At 44.8% G+C, this 18,523-nt stretch overlaps 1 protein-coding gene across 1 annotated transcript; it reads right to left on the bottom strand.

The window, feature by feature from the left end:
* Window positions 1–316: 316 nt before the first annotated feature.
* Window positions 317–17,061, bottom strand: CHMP7 (charged multivesicular body protein 7). The gene is made up of 10 exons (XM_004685396.2): window positions 16,342–17,061; window positions 14,336–14,507; window positions 4,612–4,797; window positions 4,344–4,477; window positions 3,561–3,609; window positions 3,229–3,348; window positions 2,832–2,930; window positions 2,529–2,589; window positions 1,906–2,085; window positions 317–1,675 (listed from the first exon to the last, which is right to left on the bottom strand). The coding sequence occupies exons 1-10, from the start codon at window positions 16,638–16,640 to the stop codon at window positions 1,623–1,625; spliced, it is 1,353 nt and encodes a 450-aa protein (XP_004685453.1). The 5' UTR covers window positions 16,641–17,061; the 3' UTR covers window positions 317–1,622.
* Between the last annotated feature and the right edge of the window lie 1,462 nt (window positions 17,062–18,523).

The raw sequence follows: 18,523 nt of genomic DNA on the forward strand, positions 1-18,523 counted from the left end.
GTTCGTTCACATGGGCAAAGGAAACGGGGTCATTTAAAAACAAGACCATGAAAAATAAAACCTATAGTACACTCCAGAAACCAAAGCCTTTGAAAGAGCACACCCTCCTGCAGAGCCACAAGCAAGCGAAAGCGCTCGATTCAGCCAGCTAGCTTTTACCTCAGCAGCTCTCAGGTCACACTGTGAAGCCACTCAACACTGTCCAGAGGCCTCTAGTGAAAGGGGGGGCGGGCGGGGGGAGCCATGATGGAACAAGAAGCTGTACAATCTAAGAAGAGACAAGGACCAGCACTTGGGTTTTTTTTTTTTTTTTTTTAATTCTTTTACCAGATAAAAAAGAAAAAATAGTGATTGTTTCTCTTCACCCTAATATTTCAGTTTACCAAGGGAGAGTGGGAGAGAGATTTGTTGAACAGTGTGATTCATGCTCCTGTCCTGGAGCAAATTCCTCCTGTGCTCTACACCCCCTCACGCAGGAAGGACAGGGGCGCAGGCTGGAGCAGCAGAGCTGCAGCGTGCTGGCGCCTTTTCTTCTCCCCATTGCCAGAGCACTCAGCCCCATTTCTGTCTGTCCCCATGCCACCCTCCCCAGTTCACCAAAGGGGCAAGGAGGCAGGGCTTGGGAGGCAGGGCAGGAACGCACACAGCAGACACAGCAGAAGGCCACCTCTTCTGCTTCTATTGCACCGCCTGGCTCGGATCCCTGCCCTGTCAGTGGGCGACAAAGTAAAATGCTTTTAGAAATCCAAACAAGGAAACCATTGCTGTGTGCCAGGCTCGAGGGGAGGTGTGTTGTTGTGTAGTTTGTTTTGATACAAAGATTTATGTTATTTCATGATGGGGGCAAGGCAAAGATTGTGCCTCTTTAAAAAATCATATGGGGGTTGGACATTTGGGGCCCTGACGTCACCTGGGCTTTCCCCCTCAAGTTCAAAGGGTCAGGAGTAACCCTTCCTCCAGTCAGGTCTTCTTCTGCAGCAGCATCCGCCAGCCACACAGGTCCCTCACCGGCTGTGAGGGCTCCCAGACACCTAGGGGCGATCTCTTTTTCTGAACACCTGGAGAACTGAGGAAGATCCTAGAGCTTATCTTGCAGGTTTCTCCATAAAGTGGCAGCTGTTTGGTTTTCATTCTTCTTTTTACCAATGCAACTAGAGTAGGACTGGAACAAGTTGTCTAACTGACCTCACAGACAGAATAAATGTCTCTAAAAAACAGTGGGGCTGGGGGAGGAGGACTGACTTTGATTTGGCAAAGCTGCAAATCTTTCACCTTCATTGGCTGGAACAAAGCTGGTGGGTGAAGACAAACCTAACTGAGCCAATGGCAAGAACTGCAGGCTATGAGAGACGACGGGTCACACACAGGACTGTATAAATTGTGGCACTATAAAGATGAGAAGGCAGGTCCATGATACCAGCTGGGAGCAAGCCTGTGGACCACACTTCCAGAAAGTTGTATCTGTCCTGCTGGTAGTGGTAGCATCCAGATAAATCAGAGTGGTTCTCCTTCCTCCTCTTCAACAAGTTTTGAAAGTTTCTCATTTAAATAACTATGTACACAAACACAAGCCCGGTCTCTCTTTTACAAGAGGTCCTTCAATTGAGGGTCCTACAATGGCTTTAGAGAGTCGGCTCCAGTTGCCTTTTTGGAGATTTACTGCTTGGGGCCAAACCTGCAAGGAGAAGAAATAATGAGCGCCACACCAGGGGAATCTTTCATACAAAAGCATCCCAGTGTTTAAGGGAGTGAGTCTTCATATCAACAATGAACCCTCAAGCCCCTTACAGGGCTTTGGTACCTGGCACATTGAATAGCTGGGCTGGGACCCACTGGCCTTGTGCCAGCTGCTCTCACCAGAGTGTCACATATACCCAGCAGTAGCCCTGGGAACACAGCTCGTACCTCCCTCTGATAAGGACAGTTTCTCAAGTTCAGCTTCAAGTTCAGCGTCCGAGATCCTAGGGTTAGGCACACTGTTGGTATAAAACGTCTCATGGGGGTTATCAGGCAGTTCCATAGGTTCTTTGGTGGTATCCTGAAGAAGGATGTCCAATTCCTTCTCCAGTTCCTCACTGTCAAAGTCTGGAAAGAAAAGATGACACATAAGCCCAGGACTGAGGTTAACAAAACCCTGTTCAACTTTACAAAATATGTCCAGACCTCCTCGCAGGTTAAAACAAAATCACTTGGCTGGGAAGGAAAGGTCAACTTCAAGCAGATGCTCTCCTTCCACTCTCAGAGCTCCCTCACTGAGGAGGCATTCTGCTAAGTCCACAGAATGGACCCTGCTTCCCCTCGCCCTTGAAGAAAGATCTTCCGGTCGAAAGTGTCTGAGAAGGAGTGCTGGAGCATTGAGGGGTCATCAACAAGGCCTTGCAAATGATGGCAATGTCCTCCAGTGATGGCTGTGGTCAAGCCCCAGGAGGGGAGGGGAAGGCGTGCACAGCCCGTACTAGGAAAAGCAGACCCAATCAACAGGAACAACATTCTCCTAGGAAGAAGGGATGATAACTTCATCAACTCACCTAAGCCATTAGTTACCCCACCGGCCAGAGTCTGAGAGACTTCATCCTGGGTGTCACACAGCTGTTAAAAAAAAAAAAAGTAGGAAGCCTTGAACTCTGCATGGTGTTTCTGTGGAACTCAAAGACTCCAGGTCCCAGTGTTCAAGATAACACAGTAATGTGCCCAGATCAAAGAATCACAGGAAGATTCCTCAAGTGCACATGGTTAAAAAGTCAGGTTTGAGAAGAGAGGAAGCGCAATTTCATCACCTCTGTCCCCAAATGCCTCCCTCTGTAGGCTTCCCTGCCTGCCCCTCTCTGTACCTCTTGGATCTGATCCACAAGACTCTCTGCCTTCTCCACCGTGACATCCTTCATGGAGAGTTTTAGTGCTCCTACCCCTGCCTGATAGGCATTGAAAACCTAAAGAGGAAGCAGAATTATCGGGAAGAATTTAAGAATTATTAGAACATTTGGCATGAAGAATGGCAATATTGTTTGACCTTTGTAAGAGAGCTTTGGCTCTCTTTATCATTTGCCACCCACACCGCCTCACCCCATGCCCACTGAGGCCAAAACTTCCCAACAGAAAGGCAAAGGCAGTCCCAACCATATCCTGAAAGAACCTGGCCTCCTTCAAACAGCCAAGCCTCAGTAGAGGGAGCGAGCAGAGCATGCTAGGGATACTGGCCAAGAGATGGGGAAGGAGGGCAGTGGCTACCATCTGATCCGTCTGGGAGGCGTAGATTCGGTCCAGGATGCCTTGCACAGTGTCCAGCTTGGCGTGCAGGGCCTCGATGCGCTTTTCCGTCCGTTGTTTGGCCTTGAGAGACCTCAGCGCCTGAGGGAGCACAGAGAGGTCAGGGGCAGCCTGGGTAGGCCAAAGGACCGGGAAGACAGGTCTCCCTAGGCGACCAGTCCAGGTCTCCACAGTGCCTCAGCTCCCTGCACACTGTTCCCCATGAGTTCCAAGAAGGTTGCCACACCGCTGCTGGGGCTCCTCTCACTGCCAGCCCGGCCCAGGTACACACTGAGTGGAATAAGAAGACTCACCAGCTGCTTTTTTCCTGCTCTGCATGCCCGGCGGGCTTCTTCTTTACACCTACGTAACAAAGGAAGTGCAGTCAAGAGGACTGCCACTGGACTGGGGGTGACAGAGCCCTGCAGAGTCACTGCAATCAGAGGATCACATCCTGTCCAGATTCCCACTGACAAACTTCTGCAGTGGCCGAACCTCAGCCTGGGCAGCTGCCCCGGGAAAGGCACACTGGCTGTGGTAATCCCACAAGGAGGTGCCCTCAGGACAGTGTCGTCTTGGGAGCCAAGAGGTGGGAAATACCCCTTTGCCTCCCCACAATGGCGGGTTTATCTTGCACTCAGATGGCCTCAAGCACATTCTACTTCAAAGTCCTATGTCATACTCTCAGAGAAGTACTCATGTGCCTTTAGCTGGGACGCCTTGCACAGTCATCAGGGGAGGAAGGGGAATCCTTCAGCAAGGCCTCTGAAAGGAGAGACTTGTCTTGATCACAAGCATATCGCTAAGGCCCTAAGACAAGGCGTGGCTCAATAAACACCAGCTAAATGGATATTGGCACAGGAGTATCCATCATGTCAGTAACTGTAATGTTTGCAGGAAGAACTAAAATTCAGGTTTCCTCTTTGGTGATAGTCTGTGCTTCCCATAATTGCCATATAATGAGTCATTAGTACTCTAACAATTAGTAAAAATAATAGTAACCTTTTTTAAATAAAAGCCCACAGACACCAATGCTTTGCCAGCTCTGAGGGGCAGGCAGGGCGGGCCTATGGGATATTCAGCTCAGGAGCGGTTACCTCTCTGCTTCCTGGGACAAGGACTCCACTTTGCGGGAGAGCAGCTGCTCACTCTGCATCAGCTGGTAAACTCCAACATCTACGTCGTTGACAGGAGAGACCTTGGCATGCGGCCCCCGGGCAAACTTGACAATCTGAGAGACAGGGACAAATTACTGCTGCCCCTACTGCCAATGCTGAGAACCCTCAGGCCCGGGTGCCGGTGGGCATGTCAGTGTACACTTAAGCGGCCATCACGAGGCATGAGTGAGCAGTTCAGCTGCCGTACCTTTTCCCCATTCTGCTCGAGGACTGTGACTCTCTTCTCCTTCTGCAGCTGCAGCAACACCAAGTAGAAGGTCCTCTCATCCGGACAGGAGCCCGCACAGAGGTTGCTCAGCTCCGACAGGGCCACCACAGGGTGGGAAGAGAGAGGGGAGTTCTGATACAGACGATACACCTCCTCAGCCTTCTCCTGCAGGGAAGCAGAACGTACTTTCAGCCCTGACAGCAGCCTGCAGAGCCCAGTGCTTCAAAACTATGACCTCACAGCTAGGGCAGGGGGCACTGACCTCATCTTCCCTACAGCAGCAGCTTGGAAAAAGGAAAAAGGACTTGTTTTTCAAAACCTGGAGGAGTTTGGAGACTAAGCATGAAATGAGGTACACTCATTGTAAATGGAGCCTGCCCTTCAGTGGGGGGTTGCCTGGCCCAGGCCTGGTCCCTGAGGGCAGAATGAGGCTGCGTGGTGAGGTGGAAAGGCCCAGGGACGAGGGCTAGAGCCTGGTTTGTAGCCCAGGCTGTGTGACCCTGGGCCAGCATCACCAGGCTGAGGAGTGTGAATGACATTAACAGCGAAATTCCCTTCCAAACCTTGCCTCTCCATTTTTATACCAATTGGCAGGAACATTACTAGGTTCATGGAGTCTCAAGACAAATGAACAACTTAATATCACACCTAAAGTAACTTGTAAAAGAGGAAGAAACATGATGTAAAGTTAACAGAAGGAAAGAAGTAATAAAAATAAGTGTGGCTATAAATGAACAGAAATCTAAGGACCATAAGAGATGGTTCTTTGAGAAGATAAAATCAATAATCCCCTAAGGAAGTTAACAACAGAAAGAAAACAATGAAATTACCACAGGTAATTAGAAAGGAAAACAATGAAATTACCACAGGTAACATAGAAATACAAAGGATCGAAAGAAATTACTGTGAACAAGTCTACACTAATAAATTCAATAACCTTGAAGAAATGGACAAATTTCAAGAACAATACACTTTACAAAGACTAAAGCAGGTGAAACAGAGAAGTTGAATAAACTGATTACAATCATGAAACTAAAACCTGTAATCAAAAATCTCCCCCAAAACTAAAGCCCATTGCCAGGCCACCTTATAAGTTAATTTTATCAAACCATTAAAGAAGAAATGATGCCCTCCTTGCTCAAATTTATTTCTAAAATCCAAGAAGAGGGAATGTTCCCTAAAATATTTTATGAAGCCAATATTACCCTAACATGAAAATCAGACTGCGATAACACAAGGAAACTGCAGACTCATCGATACCCCGATGTATACTGATGCGAAAATGTTCAACAAAACTGCAGCACAGGGAATTCAACAATACAGAATAGATTATACACCATGATCAAGTATGGTGTATCCTGGATATGTAAGTCTATAAACCAATCAACATAATACATTACAGCAACAAAAGTGAAGACTGTGATATTATCAACAACAGAAGGAGAGGAAGCAATTGATAAGATTCAGTATCCATTTACAATAAAAATGCTAAACACAATGAGGAAAAAGAGAAGTGACCTCAGTAAAGGCCTATATAATAAACCTACAGAAAATATTATACTTGATGGTGAAAATCTGAAAAGCTTTCCCTTTAAGAATAGGAACAACTATCTATTATCACCACTTCTGTTTAATTTATTAGTAGAGGTTCTAGTCAAAGCAATCAGACAGCAAATTGATAAAGAGGTGACCCCAACACTATTTGCAGATGTTATGTTACTACCGGTAGAAAACTCTGAAGACTCCACAAAAAAAAAAACTATTAGGCACAATAAATGAATACAACAAAGTGGTAGTTGACAAAATTAACATACAAAAATCAGTTGTATTTTTTCTATAAAAATAACAAGAAGAAAAAGAAATAAAGTAAATCCCATCAAAAAGCATTAAATACCTAGTTATTAACCTAACCAAGGAGGTGAAGAACTTACTCAATAAAAACTACAAGACTTGGCCCTCCTTGGTGGCGCAGCGGGTTAAAGCACTGCACTGAGAATCTAAAGCCGCTTCCGCATGAGTTCGATTCCCGCCTGCCCCGGAGGTGACCACATGGCATGGCAGACCTCTCCTGACCCGCCCGCTGCTCCCCTCAGCAGTGTACTTCGTCCATCTGCCTGTTCTGCTCCCCACTCTGTCTCTGGTGAAGCCTCTCGCCGCCTCTGAGCCTCTGGCCTGTACCCCAGTTCTGTCTGCACAAATAAATAAATCTTTAAAAAAAAAAAAAAAAACTACAAGACTCTACTATAGAATATAAAGCAAGACATAAAGGGCCGGAAAGACATTCTATGGATGGGAAAAACAATTTGGTCAAAATGACTCTTTAGCCAAAAGTAATGTATAGACTTAATGCAATGACCATAAAATACCAATGATAGCATTTAAAAGAAACAGGCTGAAAGATACTAAAGTTTATGTGGAAAAAAGACCTGGAATTGCTAAAGCAATCCTGAGAAAAAAAGAAAGAAAGGCGCTATCAAGTTACTTAAGTTTCAAATCATACTATGAAGCAACAGTGATTAAAACATATGATACTTGAATAAAAGCAGACACATGAAACAGACTTAGAGCCCAGAAATAACTCCATCTATATGCCAATATTGAATTCATAGAAAAAGAACCATAGCCACGCAATGGAGAAAGGAGAATGGAGAAACGGTGCTGGTGAAACAGATGGACACACTAATAAAAAAAAGTTGGACCCCTAACTCCATGCACAAAAATAAATTCAAAATGGCTTAAAGACTTAGATGTAAAACCTGCAACCACAAAATATATGGAAGAAAACATTAGCATGAAACAATATGTTTCACAACATTGGTGATAATGATATCACCAATGCTTAAAGGGAAGAAAAGCTAAAATAAACAAATAGGATTATCTCATATTAGAATGCAAAAGTTTAAATAGGTTTAAAAAAAAAACATATTTCACACATTACACAACCTACAAGGAGTTAATATCCAAGCTATACCAAAAAATTAATTTAACAATAAAGAAACAATCCAGTTAATAAATGGGAAGATGATTTGAAGAATTCACCAAAGAGGACATACAGAAGCCAAGTGATATAAAGGAAATTATTCAACACTGCTTTTAGAAGGGAGATGTAGGTTAAAACCACAATGAGATACCATCTTACACCTCTAAGAAAGGCACTTAACTTAAACGACTGTAGCAACAAGCACTAGAGAGGATACAGACAAAAGGAACTTTACCATACATTGTCAGTGAGAAGCTAAACTGGTGTAGTCATTTTGGAAAACAATCTGAATTCACATTAAAACTGAAAATGAATATAATGCATAATCCAGCAATTCCCCTTTGGGGCATCTAGCTATAGAACAAGACACCATGATATCAAAGTATGTGCTGTCTACAAGGTTTATTTACAATAGTTAGGACGCAGAAACAACCAAAAGTACCCTCTGATAGGAAACTAGATTAAGGTGAATTCAGTCATAAGAAAAATCAATGTTAGCATCTACAACAAAATGGAATGAGCTCAAGGGAACTGTGTATAATAAAGCAAATCAAAATGAAAAAGACAAATACTAGATATTTACATAAAGGATGTTTATATAGTAGAGTTATTGAAACTAGTCAACACTAATAAGTAAAGTGAGGTTTCTGAGGTTAAGTGTGAGAGGGGAGAGAGAAGGAACAAAGGGGAAAAAAAGAAATGGGACACGTTGACAAATCTAAAAATAACAGAAATTATTTTGGAGGCAATGTATGGTCAAAGTATGATTAACATCTACAAACAAACCAAGAGATTACTTGAGATAGTTCAGAGGAAGTTAAAAGGTTAAAATCCTTGTTTTTTGTTTTTAATTAGAAAGAGGACAGAAATATTGATTACATTTTTCCTAATTACAAAATTAAGATCTTAAAAAATTAAGTTATTTATATGCATTTTAACAGACTCTACAGCTAATGTTAAATATGCATAAGAAAGTTAAGAGTATAAATGAATATACAGTGTTACTTAAAACCATTTCTCTAAACTATATACTTGAAAATTTTCATAATAAAATTTTGGAAGTAAAAAACTCAAGATAGGCCCTCCCTGGTGGCGCAGCGGGTTAAAGCACTGCACTGAGAAGCTAAAGCCACTTCCGCATGAGTTCGATTCCCGCCTGCCCCGGAGGTGACCACATGGCGTGGCAGACCTCTCCTGACCCGCCCGCTGCTCCCCTCAGCAGTGTACTTCGTCCATCTGCCTGTTCTGCCCCCCACTCTGTCTCTGGTGAAGCCTCTCGCCACCCCTGAGCCTCTGGCCTGTACCGCAGTTCTGTATGTACAAATAAAATAAATCTTTAAAAAAAAAAAAAAAAAACTCAAGATAAGGTCCCTATTAAAATAGCTAGTAGGATAAAAAAAAAATCGAAAACAAGAAAAGGTCCTTTAATAGACTAGTTTTGTTTTTTTTTCCAAAGATTTATTTATTTATACATACAGACTGGGATACAGGCCAGAGATGCAGAGGCGGTGAGAGGATGCACCAGAGACAGAGTAGGGAACAGAACAGGCAGACTGACAAAGTACACTGCTGAGGGGAGTAGTGGGTGGGTCAGGAGAGGTCTGCCGTGCCATGTAGGTCTCCTCCAGGGAGGAGATCGAACTTGTGCTAAAGTGGCCTTAGCCTCTTAGTGCTATGCTTTAACCTGCTGCGCCACCAGGGAGGGCCCATAGACCAGTTTTTCCCTCTTGCTTTGACCATTTTTATCCTGTGACAGATTTCAAAGTGGCACATCTCACTGGGTTTAACCAGTTTGACTGAGTCAGCCGATTAATTAGTATCTTTCAATGGTATAGTAAAAAGAAAAGTATGTTACAAACAGGTAGAATAGGCTATTGTGAGAAGTCTAGGAAGTGTAAATGTCAGGAAACAATGTCACTGTGTCCCTCTATCATGGTTATGTCTCTTTCCTCTGGAAAGATCAAATAGCTACTGAGGTATACAATAAGCACAGAAAGCTATGAAAATATAGGGAAGGAAGACCCAGGAGTTCAGAGGTTGCTTGCAAAAAACGGCTATGAGGCAGAATTCTGAAGTAGTTACCAAGTGAAGTAGGCGGGAAGGGAATGTCGGGAAAAAGGACAATCAGGAGCAGTGCCTAAGTGTGAGTCAACACGGTGTTCACGGGTGCAGACAGTCTGTGTTTTCGCCTCTGTTGTCCATTATCTGCACATGGTGGGCAGTCACTAAGAGAGATGACATGGCTAGATTAAGCGAGATCTAGCTGTCAGCTGGGAAAGGATGGGTTGTAACAGTGAGGCTCAGAGGTGGGGAGACAATTTATGCAAGAGATTATAAATAAAAAGGATAAGAATAACAGGGACAGAGTGGGGATGGATTCAAGTAAAATTCAGAAGGTAAAACTGGCAGTTCATGATCACTAGGTGGAGAAAAGGAGAGAGGAGAATGCAGGTGACTCCTGGGAGCTGGCTTGAGTGACTGTGGATATATGTGACGTTATTAATTAACACCAGGAAGCAAAAGGAAACCATTATTTTAAAGGAAGGAGAAAACATTCCCTATTTTGAACATGTTGTTTGATGCCTGAAGTACACCCAAAAAGACCCACACTGTAGATAACTGGATATACAAATCTGAAACTCAAAGGAGACACCAGGAGAGCAGATAAAATTCTGAGAGTCCTCAGCATGTAGAAGGAATTACAATCACAACTGTAAATGAGTTACCAAAGGAAATTCAGAGAGCAAAGTAATAAGCTGAAGGAAGACCAACACATAAAAGATGAGGAACTCATGAAAGAGGAACTCAGAAGCACAGCTCAGGGAGAACCAAGAATCTACAGTAGAAGGTTAACAAAGTCAAAGAAGTGGAAAATTTAAGAAGTGAGTGGTGTCAAAGACAGCAGAAGAGACTAATAGGGAGCGAGCAAAGTATTTTTCAGATGTGCCTGCCCAGTCAGAGAACAGTGATTACTGTAAAGCTGCTGTACCAGAAGTACACTGGCCTTCACACAACAGAGCGATGGTACACGGTAGCTGGTTCTTATTACCACATATATAAAAGTCATTACCAAATGACAAAATTTTTAGTTAAAAAATGAAAGTACAAAGGAATTAAAAGAAAATATTTTTTTTAATCTGATTATACTTGAAGCAGAAGACTCCTTCCTAAGAGGAGCAATCTGATTGCAGAAATGTGAAAAATCCTGTATGGTAAAAGATATCATAAATAAAAATTAAAGCAATCAACAGACTGAAAAACAATATTAACATCTCTCATGCTAAATATATTACATGTATCCTGATCTAATATATGAAGAACTATAAACTAACATAAAGACATACAATCCAGTGTTTAAGACAAACAAATGGTATCACAGGCTGTTCACAGCAGGGGTGTATAAAAGCCAATAGATGGGTGAAAAGATGCTCAGCTCACAAGTAGGAAGTATATTGCATCAAATAGGCAGATTTAAAGACTAATGTTATACAGTATTGGTAAGATGTGGGGGGATTGGCCACTTTAATATAGTCTTGATTAAAGTGTAATTTGATAATTTCTGTTAAAATTTTAAAAATACATATGCATTTCTAGAAATAATTGTATAAAAATAAAAGAAGTACACAGACACATAAACATGAATTTCAATGTAGCATTTTTCTTCTTCTTTTTTAAGATTGATTTTATGTATTTATGCATATAAGAGCTGGGGTATAGGCCAGAGTTGCAGGGGGTGAGAGGATTCACCAGAGACAGAATGGGGAGCAGAAGAAGCAGATCTACTGAAATACACTGCTGAGGGGAGTAGTGGGTGGGTCAGGAGAGGTCTGCTGTGCCATGTGGATCAGCTCCCTGGCTGAGGATCGAACTTGTACTACAGTAGCTTCATAGTGCTGAAGCTACTGTACCAACTGCACCAACAGAGAGGCCCAGCATTTTTCTTCTTAACAAACATTGGAATGACAAAAATGTCCATCTGCAGGGCAACTATTGCATATATTGTGGCATATCTATAGATTATTTTGTAACCATCTAAAAGAATGAAGTTGCTCTACATTGGCCATGATATAGTAAAGTGGAAGGGAAAAAAAAAGTAGGCTCTGGACTAGCAGATAAATAAGATTTCATTCCTGGAAAACAAAAGAGTGTATATGTGTATATATGCGTATATTCATTTATGTGCTTAACAAAGATTTATGGGCTGTACACTGTTCCCAGTGTCCCAGGGCCTATGGAAAGTCCCCCTTCTAAGTAGGACAGACAATAAACAAGTGAACAAATAACATTTTCAGAAAGTGCTAGTTACAAGAAAATAAAATAGAAAATAACATGATCGGGAGTAAGACAAGACCAATAATAAGAGATATCTGCATGAACACAAACCCACAGGTGCCAATAAGAAGGGAACACATCCAAAAAGATGGGAATGGGTATGCAGAGAGGAAGTTTCATTTCATTGTATACTTTTTTAAAAGTAGCAAAATAATGGACAATTTTAATCTTTTTGCATCCTTTCAAATAAAGTTAAAAAGTTAGATTGCTTTCTGAGTCTAGAGTTGGAAAATCAATTTACCTTAGAAGCAGGATTTCTTCATTGTATAAAAATGCCCTTTAGTTTCCTGCATATATACATGTCCTCAGCCCAGAAGAACACGGGGAAGTTACCAAGTACGTCAAAGCAGATGTCCCTGAATGAGACTGTTCAGCGTTCAGTTGAGTGATGTAAACTGCGTATATATTTAACAGTACAGTGCCCCTGCAGAGCTAGATTTACTTTTCCACATAAATAGAATTAGACTACACTGCTGTCAGAATTTATTGTTAGTTCTTGGAAGGGCTAAATAATTCCTCACCACTCTCCACCTTTGCTCTCAAAAGATTTAAAGTCCAAAGGTGATCTGTGGGGACACAGCATCTACCTCCCTTCACCCCAGGTGGAGAACACATGAGATCAAAGACTGCAGGGATGTTGGCCCAGAACCACCAAAATATCCTGAAGTCTCTAGGGGACCTTGGCTAAGGGGGCAGAAGGGGGGCCAGGGTGCTGGGTGGGGGAATAGCCATATTATGGGGAGGGGAGAGAGGGCAGCAGGGGAGAGGAGGAAGGGAATGTGTATTGCTCAGTCAAAACTCCTGGGGGAGAGGGAAAGTTGGTAGATTCTGGACTTTTTCCTCAGTCTGAGGCAGAGAGTATACAGGGCTCTGATGAGGAGAAACTGGAGCTCCTCCTGGCGTGGGGAATGAGAATTCCATGCTGGCTCCACCTAAGCAAAACCTCCAGTGTTATGCAAGGGTCCTGAGATTGGACTCGGTCTGCAAGTTGTCAGGCCCTCCCTGGTGGCACACTGTGTTACAGTGCTGCACTATGAAGCTCTCGCAGCCACTGCAGCATGAGTTCAACCCCCAGCCAGGGAGCTGACCCGCATGGTGCAGCAGACCTCACCTGCCCCCACCGCTGCTCCCCTCAGCAGTATATTTTAGTAGATCTGCCTCTTCTGCTCCCCACTCTGTCTCTGGTGAATCCTCCCACTCCCACACTTCTGGCCTGTATCCCAGTTCTTTTATGTATAAATAAATAAATCTTTAAGAAAAAAAAAAAAAAACCACTGTCTGCAGCATCCTTCTGCAACCTGGTGTTCAGTCAGCTTTGCAAACAGACACGTAAGTGTACACACACACGTGCCCTCGTAAAGGCCACTGTGCGCAGCAGTTATGGCGGTGTAGGTTTACACCTAAGGCTGCAGCAGGTTTGCACTGGATAAAGAGAATGTGGTGACAACAGGGTTAGGAAAGAGAGACAGAGCAGTTACTAAGCAGGGACCCAGAGCCCGCAGAGGAGCCATGTTGTGATGGGGAAAACCTGAGCGGAGCAGCGGCTGAAGGAGGCGCCGAGAAAGGGGGGTGGAATTTACAGATCAAGAGGCAAGGAGGGCAAGCGGATAAGGGCAGATTAAGAGTACAAATGGGTTAGAGGAAAGACTTTCATCCTCCGAACTTGTTGAGGAAGAAGGGCTCACGAGGTTAAATCAAAGCTGCGACAACAGAAAATGGAAGGCACTAACTTAGGAGAGATGGAAGGCAGGTGTGAGGGGTTTGGAGGGGGCAAGACTGGGCTGTGGGATGATTCTGAGGGACCTCCTAAAGTTGGGGACCATAAGAGACCCCAGTCTTGGTGATACGGTGATGTTCTTTAACAGGGATGGAAGACCTCAGGCTGATCTAAGGTACTGATTTATTGGTGTCTTTGGTGTGGATTAGGGAGCCTGTGATGAGAGAGAAGGGACTAGCGAGGGAGATGGGCAGCGCCCGTTGCTCACACTAGGCTGTGAGGAAGCTGACCAGGAGAGCATGACGGTACCAAGGGCCTGCAGTGTCCTGGAAGAAAGTGATGGAAAGAAGCAAGGATGGAGGCGATCAGATTTAAGAAGACAAAGTTCCAAGTCACAAGGTCCTCAGAAATCCTGAGAAATTTTAACAATAAACTACAGAAGACAAAGCATTTTCCAAACTTTAGCTTCTCATTAATTCCTATAGTTACTGAAAAGAATCAATTGAACATGACCGACAATTCTTAAAAACAAAGGATTATTCTTAATATGTCAAAGCCCAACTAACACCAAAACAATGTGCAGTATAAGTAAAGCCAGACAAACTCACACAGGCTCATGGAGGGTGCTGTCATGGCAGCAGGTACATCCAGGCCACTCCCCTCTCAGCACCTACCTTAAGCAGCTCCACAGCCACGAGCACCTCCTCGGCAGGAACCTTATTATCCCCCAGCATGTTGGACAGCGTCCACTTGAGGGGCTTCAGCAGGAAGACGCCAACTCCCCAGGAGATCCAGCTGCTGTCCACACTGGCCATGAAGTCTGACTCTCGCTGCAGCTCCCCTCGACTGCAGGCAAGCGAAGAGAAGGGTATGTGGTAGGTTTCACTCAATGTCCTACTCCAGTCTCCTGCCTCCTTACTCAAAAGAGGGATCTGATCTCCATCATCATAGACAGAATTTATTAATTACCTACCTGTGCCAGCTACTGTAAGCAGTACTGCTGATGCTCCAGCCCTAAGCCTCACCACTCCGAAAAACACATGTGTCAGCAGAGTTTGGGGGTTAGTTAATGAGAACACTGAGAGGCTAAGGAGGTAAGAAGAGAGGCTAAGTCTCAGCTATAATCTGCCTGCCTTCAACACATCAGCTCTCCCCCAATACTCCAGAGGCACATGAAGCTACAGGGCCCATTTTGAATAAACATGAATATAACAACAATGGATCACTATCAAGTGCAAGACATAAGGAAGAACAGAAATATGTTCAAAGAAATGGTTTTCTGCTATTCCTATTTGGGGTGGACACAAAATAGAAGCCTTTCATAGTACTGATGCAATGTACTAAAAGCTACCAGTCACCATGCTGAGGGCTATATGGGTAACATCTCTTCAAAACCTCACAATAAATCCAGTTACACTCATCATCTTATAATTGGTCAAACTAAGGTTTAAAGAGCACTTAATTTGTCTAAGGTCACATAATTTAGCAAGTGGCAGAGCCAGGATTTTCCCTCAAAGCTCCTAAGCTATGCTGCACCTCCAGAGAAAAACCTCCCTCAGAAATTTTTCAGTTGTCAGTCCCAATAAGCACCAGGGAGAGTCAGCAGTGCCAGCAGGCAAGAGGGGAGAAATGGAGATAGCAAGGTCTCTAGATTGCAACGGTAGTTGGTCCTGCTGCAGTAAGAAAGCCCAGGCTGTTTTTGTGCCTCACTGATTTCTTCAGCTACCATCTCCCATGCTCTCCACTTTAGGCATCACCTGCAACTTTCTCCACATCACACTTCCTCAGAAAAGAGAAACTTCCAAAAGAGGTGTCCCAGCACACCAGCCAACAGCAAGATACGAAAGAGAAGCAAGCTTGAAGAAATAAACCAAAGTTGACTTACTTCTCCACTCAATGAGGGAGACACATACTCCCTAAGCTGCCCTTGGTATCAGACAACCTGAAGTGAAAATGGTTTAGAATCAGCAGACCAGGGGTCCAGTCCTGCCATTACCTCTAACTACTTTTGTAACTCCAAGTATGTTGACAGACACTGCAGACAGAGATCCTGCTGAGGGGTCAGATGAAATAATGTGTGCAGCCTCAGGTACCTGCAAAGCACACCTGTTGCACACACCACACCTGCAGGACCATCTCAAAGCACCAAGAGATGCATTAAAGACCTCACCCTCCTTCCTGGGCTCTCTCTGATGCAAACAATCAGTACCACCAACAAGCCAACATAGGCCAGACACAGGACCTGTGCTGGGGGCTATTGGCAAGATCCCTACAGGGCTGTTCCTCACGACTGACCTCTTAGCTCTCATCTCCCTTAGTTTAATAAACCCCATCTCATGGACCAGCTGTTCCAGGGGTAATTCAAATGTGCACCCCCTACGAAACAACTACATAACAGGATTCCAGTCCAGACAAATCGCTGTCACCTCTGCCAGGCTGGGTTCTCTTACCATCTGATCCTCACCTAATAGGACTCTGCCCCAGTGTGCCCCGTACCCCCTTTGCCTTGCCCTCGAAGCCCCCTAACCCTGCCTCCAGGTCGTCTTGGTCTCCTAGAAACAGACCTTGTCCTCCGAGGCACCGCGGCCCGATGCGGTGCGGGGTCAGAACAGGCTTGGGGGCCCTGCCCTCGGGGCGCCACCCCCACCCCGACCCGCCCCGGCCCGGGGCCCGCCCTCACCGCAGCAGGTCCTGCAGCACGGTGGCCAGCCCCAGCGGGACGCTGCCCTTGCGCTGAAAGGCCTCCTGCAAGTCCCGCAGACGCAGGCGCACCACCCCCTGGCGGCGACTGTGGCTCAGCACCAACGGCGCCCAGAAGCCCATCTTGCTGTCCCAGTCGGTGCTGTTCACCTCGCGGCTCCTTTTGAAGGCGGAGAACAAGAAGGACATGCGCTCCTCATCCTCCTCCCACTCGGGGGGCAGTAGGCCCGCGGGGTCTCTCCCGGCCGGGATCTCGGCCTCCCGCTCCGGGGACCACATCGGAACCCCAGCCCCGCCAAGGACCGAACACAACCCCGGCCCTGGTCCCCTTCCGCCCTAGTTCCTTCCCGGCTTCCGTTCCTTGACCACCTCCTCCTCGGTCATTACGTCACCGCCGTCCCCAGCGTGAAATAGGTCCTGAGCGTCCTCACGGAGCATGTGTCAAGCGATCCTCCCCTCGCCGGGAGGCGGGATGATGACCCGATTCTCTAGGAGACTCAGAGCGCCTGCGCTGACTCCTCTTCCCGCAGTCTTTGTGCGGAAAGACGGGCTAGGTCTTGCGCCGCGGTAGGTGAGCGGCGCGCCCTCCGCTATCATAGAGTTTGACGGAACAGTATAGAGAGGCAAGCGATTACGCCCCTAATTTGTGGTGGTTTCAGATGGTGGGAATGGAGAATCCCGCTAGGGGCGCCGGAGCTCCCGCAGCGATCGCGGCGGACCGCTCTTAGCCCAGTGCTTCGTACTTTAGACCCAACTTTCAGCTTTGCTTCGTTATCGTGAAAGATAACGTCAGCGAATGGAACTGTTGGTCACTCGGTGTGTACACTGATTTTGCGAGAGATATAAACTTGCGTCCTATCTTCCTCCCTAAAATGTTCTGCTTTCTTCTCAGCATCGATCCCCTTAATATCCAGCTCAATTCTAATCTTCCTTGAGATCCCAGCTTGATCTGACTCATTGTGGATCTCCTGAATCATGGTTGATCTCTTTCTTAGACTGCAGATTTTAGTATGTACTATTCTGCATCTTGTTCTTTTAGTTCTCCGAGGGGAGGTGCAAAGGCTGGCATATTTCACAAACTGAAAGGTATATAACTTGACTCATGCCCTTCGAATCTTGTTAGATTGAGGCCTAATATGCAATAAGATTATCACGAATTCTTTTCTCACAAAAAATCTTATGTGTAATGAACATGTCCAATGTATTAGGAGTAAGTTGTTTTCTTTTTAATCTGACCAGTTATAAAGTGAAAGGGGTTTCTTCTTTAATGGAACCAGGTAACAGTCACCTGCAAATGTAAATATGGCCTCTGCCACTCGCTAGTTGTATGACTTTGATCATGTATCTTAAGTAAAGCTACTGCATTTCCAGGAAAGCAAAGTGGCACATGTATGGCCACCTATGCCAGAAAGTGCCACTGGGTTCCTGATACTTCTGGGCACTGGCTCTCCACTTTCACCTTTTGGAGACTGGAAGAGCGGCTAGGATTTGGGGAGAATGGAAGGAAAAGCTCTGAGATCCTAAGAAGGGTAATTAAATATATGGCAAACTTTCTGACAGCACTTCCACCTGTTACATTCTTCTACTCTTACAACACTCTTTTTCATCCTCAGGTCACAGCTTCAAAGACACTTCCTTTAAAGGTCTTCTCTGAACATTTTCATACACCCTTAACTTTTTAGAGTGGATGAATCAGTGACAACCGCTGCTAATTAATGTTAATGTCACAAAAAGAAAAGCCAAATCTTATATACCTCCTGAAGTAATGCAATAGGTAAACAAAGCTACCTATGAAGTATTTTTCAAAAAAAAAAAAAATGAACCTGAATCCATTCAAGCACTAGACTTTAATTCTAGTTTATGGTGGCAAAAGATAAAATCAGAAAATAGAGGAACATGTTTAGTGAAAGCTGGTATGGTGATCAGCAAAATCGAAACTAGAAATTTGGCTAGACGGGAACCTCATTTGCTACACAAATAATGGCAACAAAAATACTTTTAATGTGCCATGTTTGGGGATCCAGTTTGCAACAACAATCATTAAAAACTCATCTGTGGGCCCTCCCTCCCTGATGGCGCAGCAGGTTAAAGCAGTGCAGTAAGAAGCTTAAGCCACTTCTGCATGAGTTTGATCCCCGCCTGCCCCGGAGGTGACCACATGG

The sequence above is a fragment of the Condylura cristata genome, unplaced genomic scaffold, assembly GCF_000260355.1.
Source record: "Condylura cristata isolate star-nosed mole 26May11 unplaced genomic scaffold, ConCri1.0 scaffold00018, whole genome shotgun sequence".
NCBI classification, from domain to species: Eukaryota; Metazoa; Chordata; class Mammalia; order Eulipotyphla; family Talpidae; genus Condylura; species Condylura cristata.

Coding starts and splice junctions, on each gene's coding strand:
- CHMP7 (XM_004685396.2), bottom strand. CDS start 16,640: ATGTGGTCCCCGGAGCGGGAGGCCGAGATCCCGGCCGGGAGAGACCCC. Junction 4,478..4,611: donor TCGAGCAGAATGGGGAAAAG/GTACGGCAGCTG, acceptor CCTGTCTCTCAG/ATTGTCAAGTTTGCCCGGGG. Junction 1,676..1,905: donor ACTGTCCTTATCAGAGGGAG/GTACGAGCTGTG, acceptor TTCTCCTTGCAG/GTTTGGCCCCAAGCAGTAAA.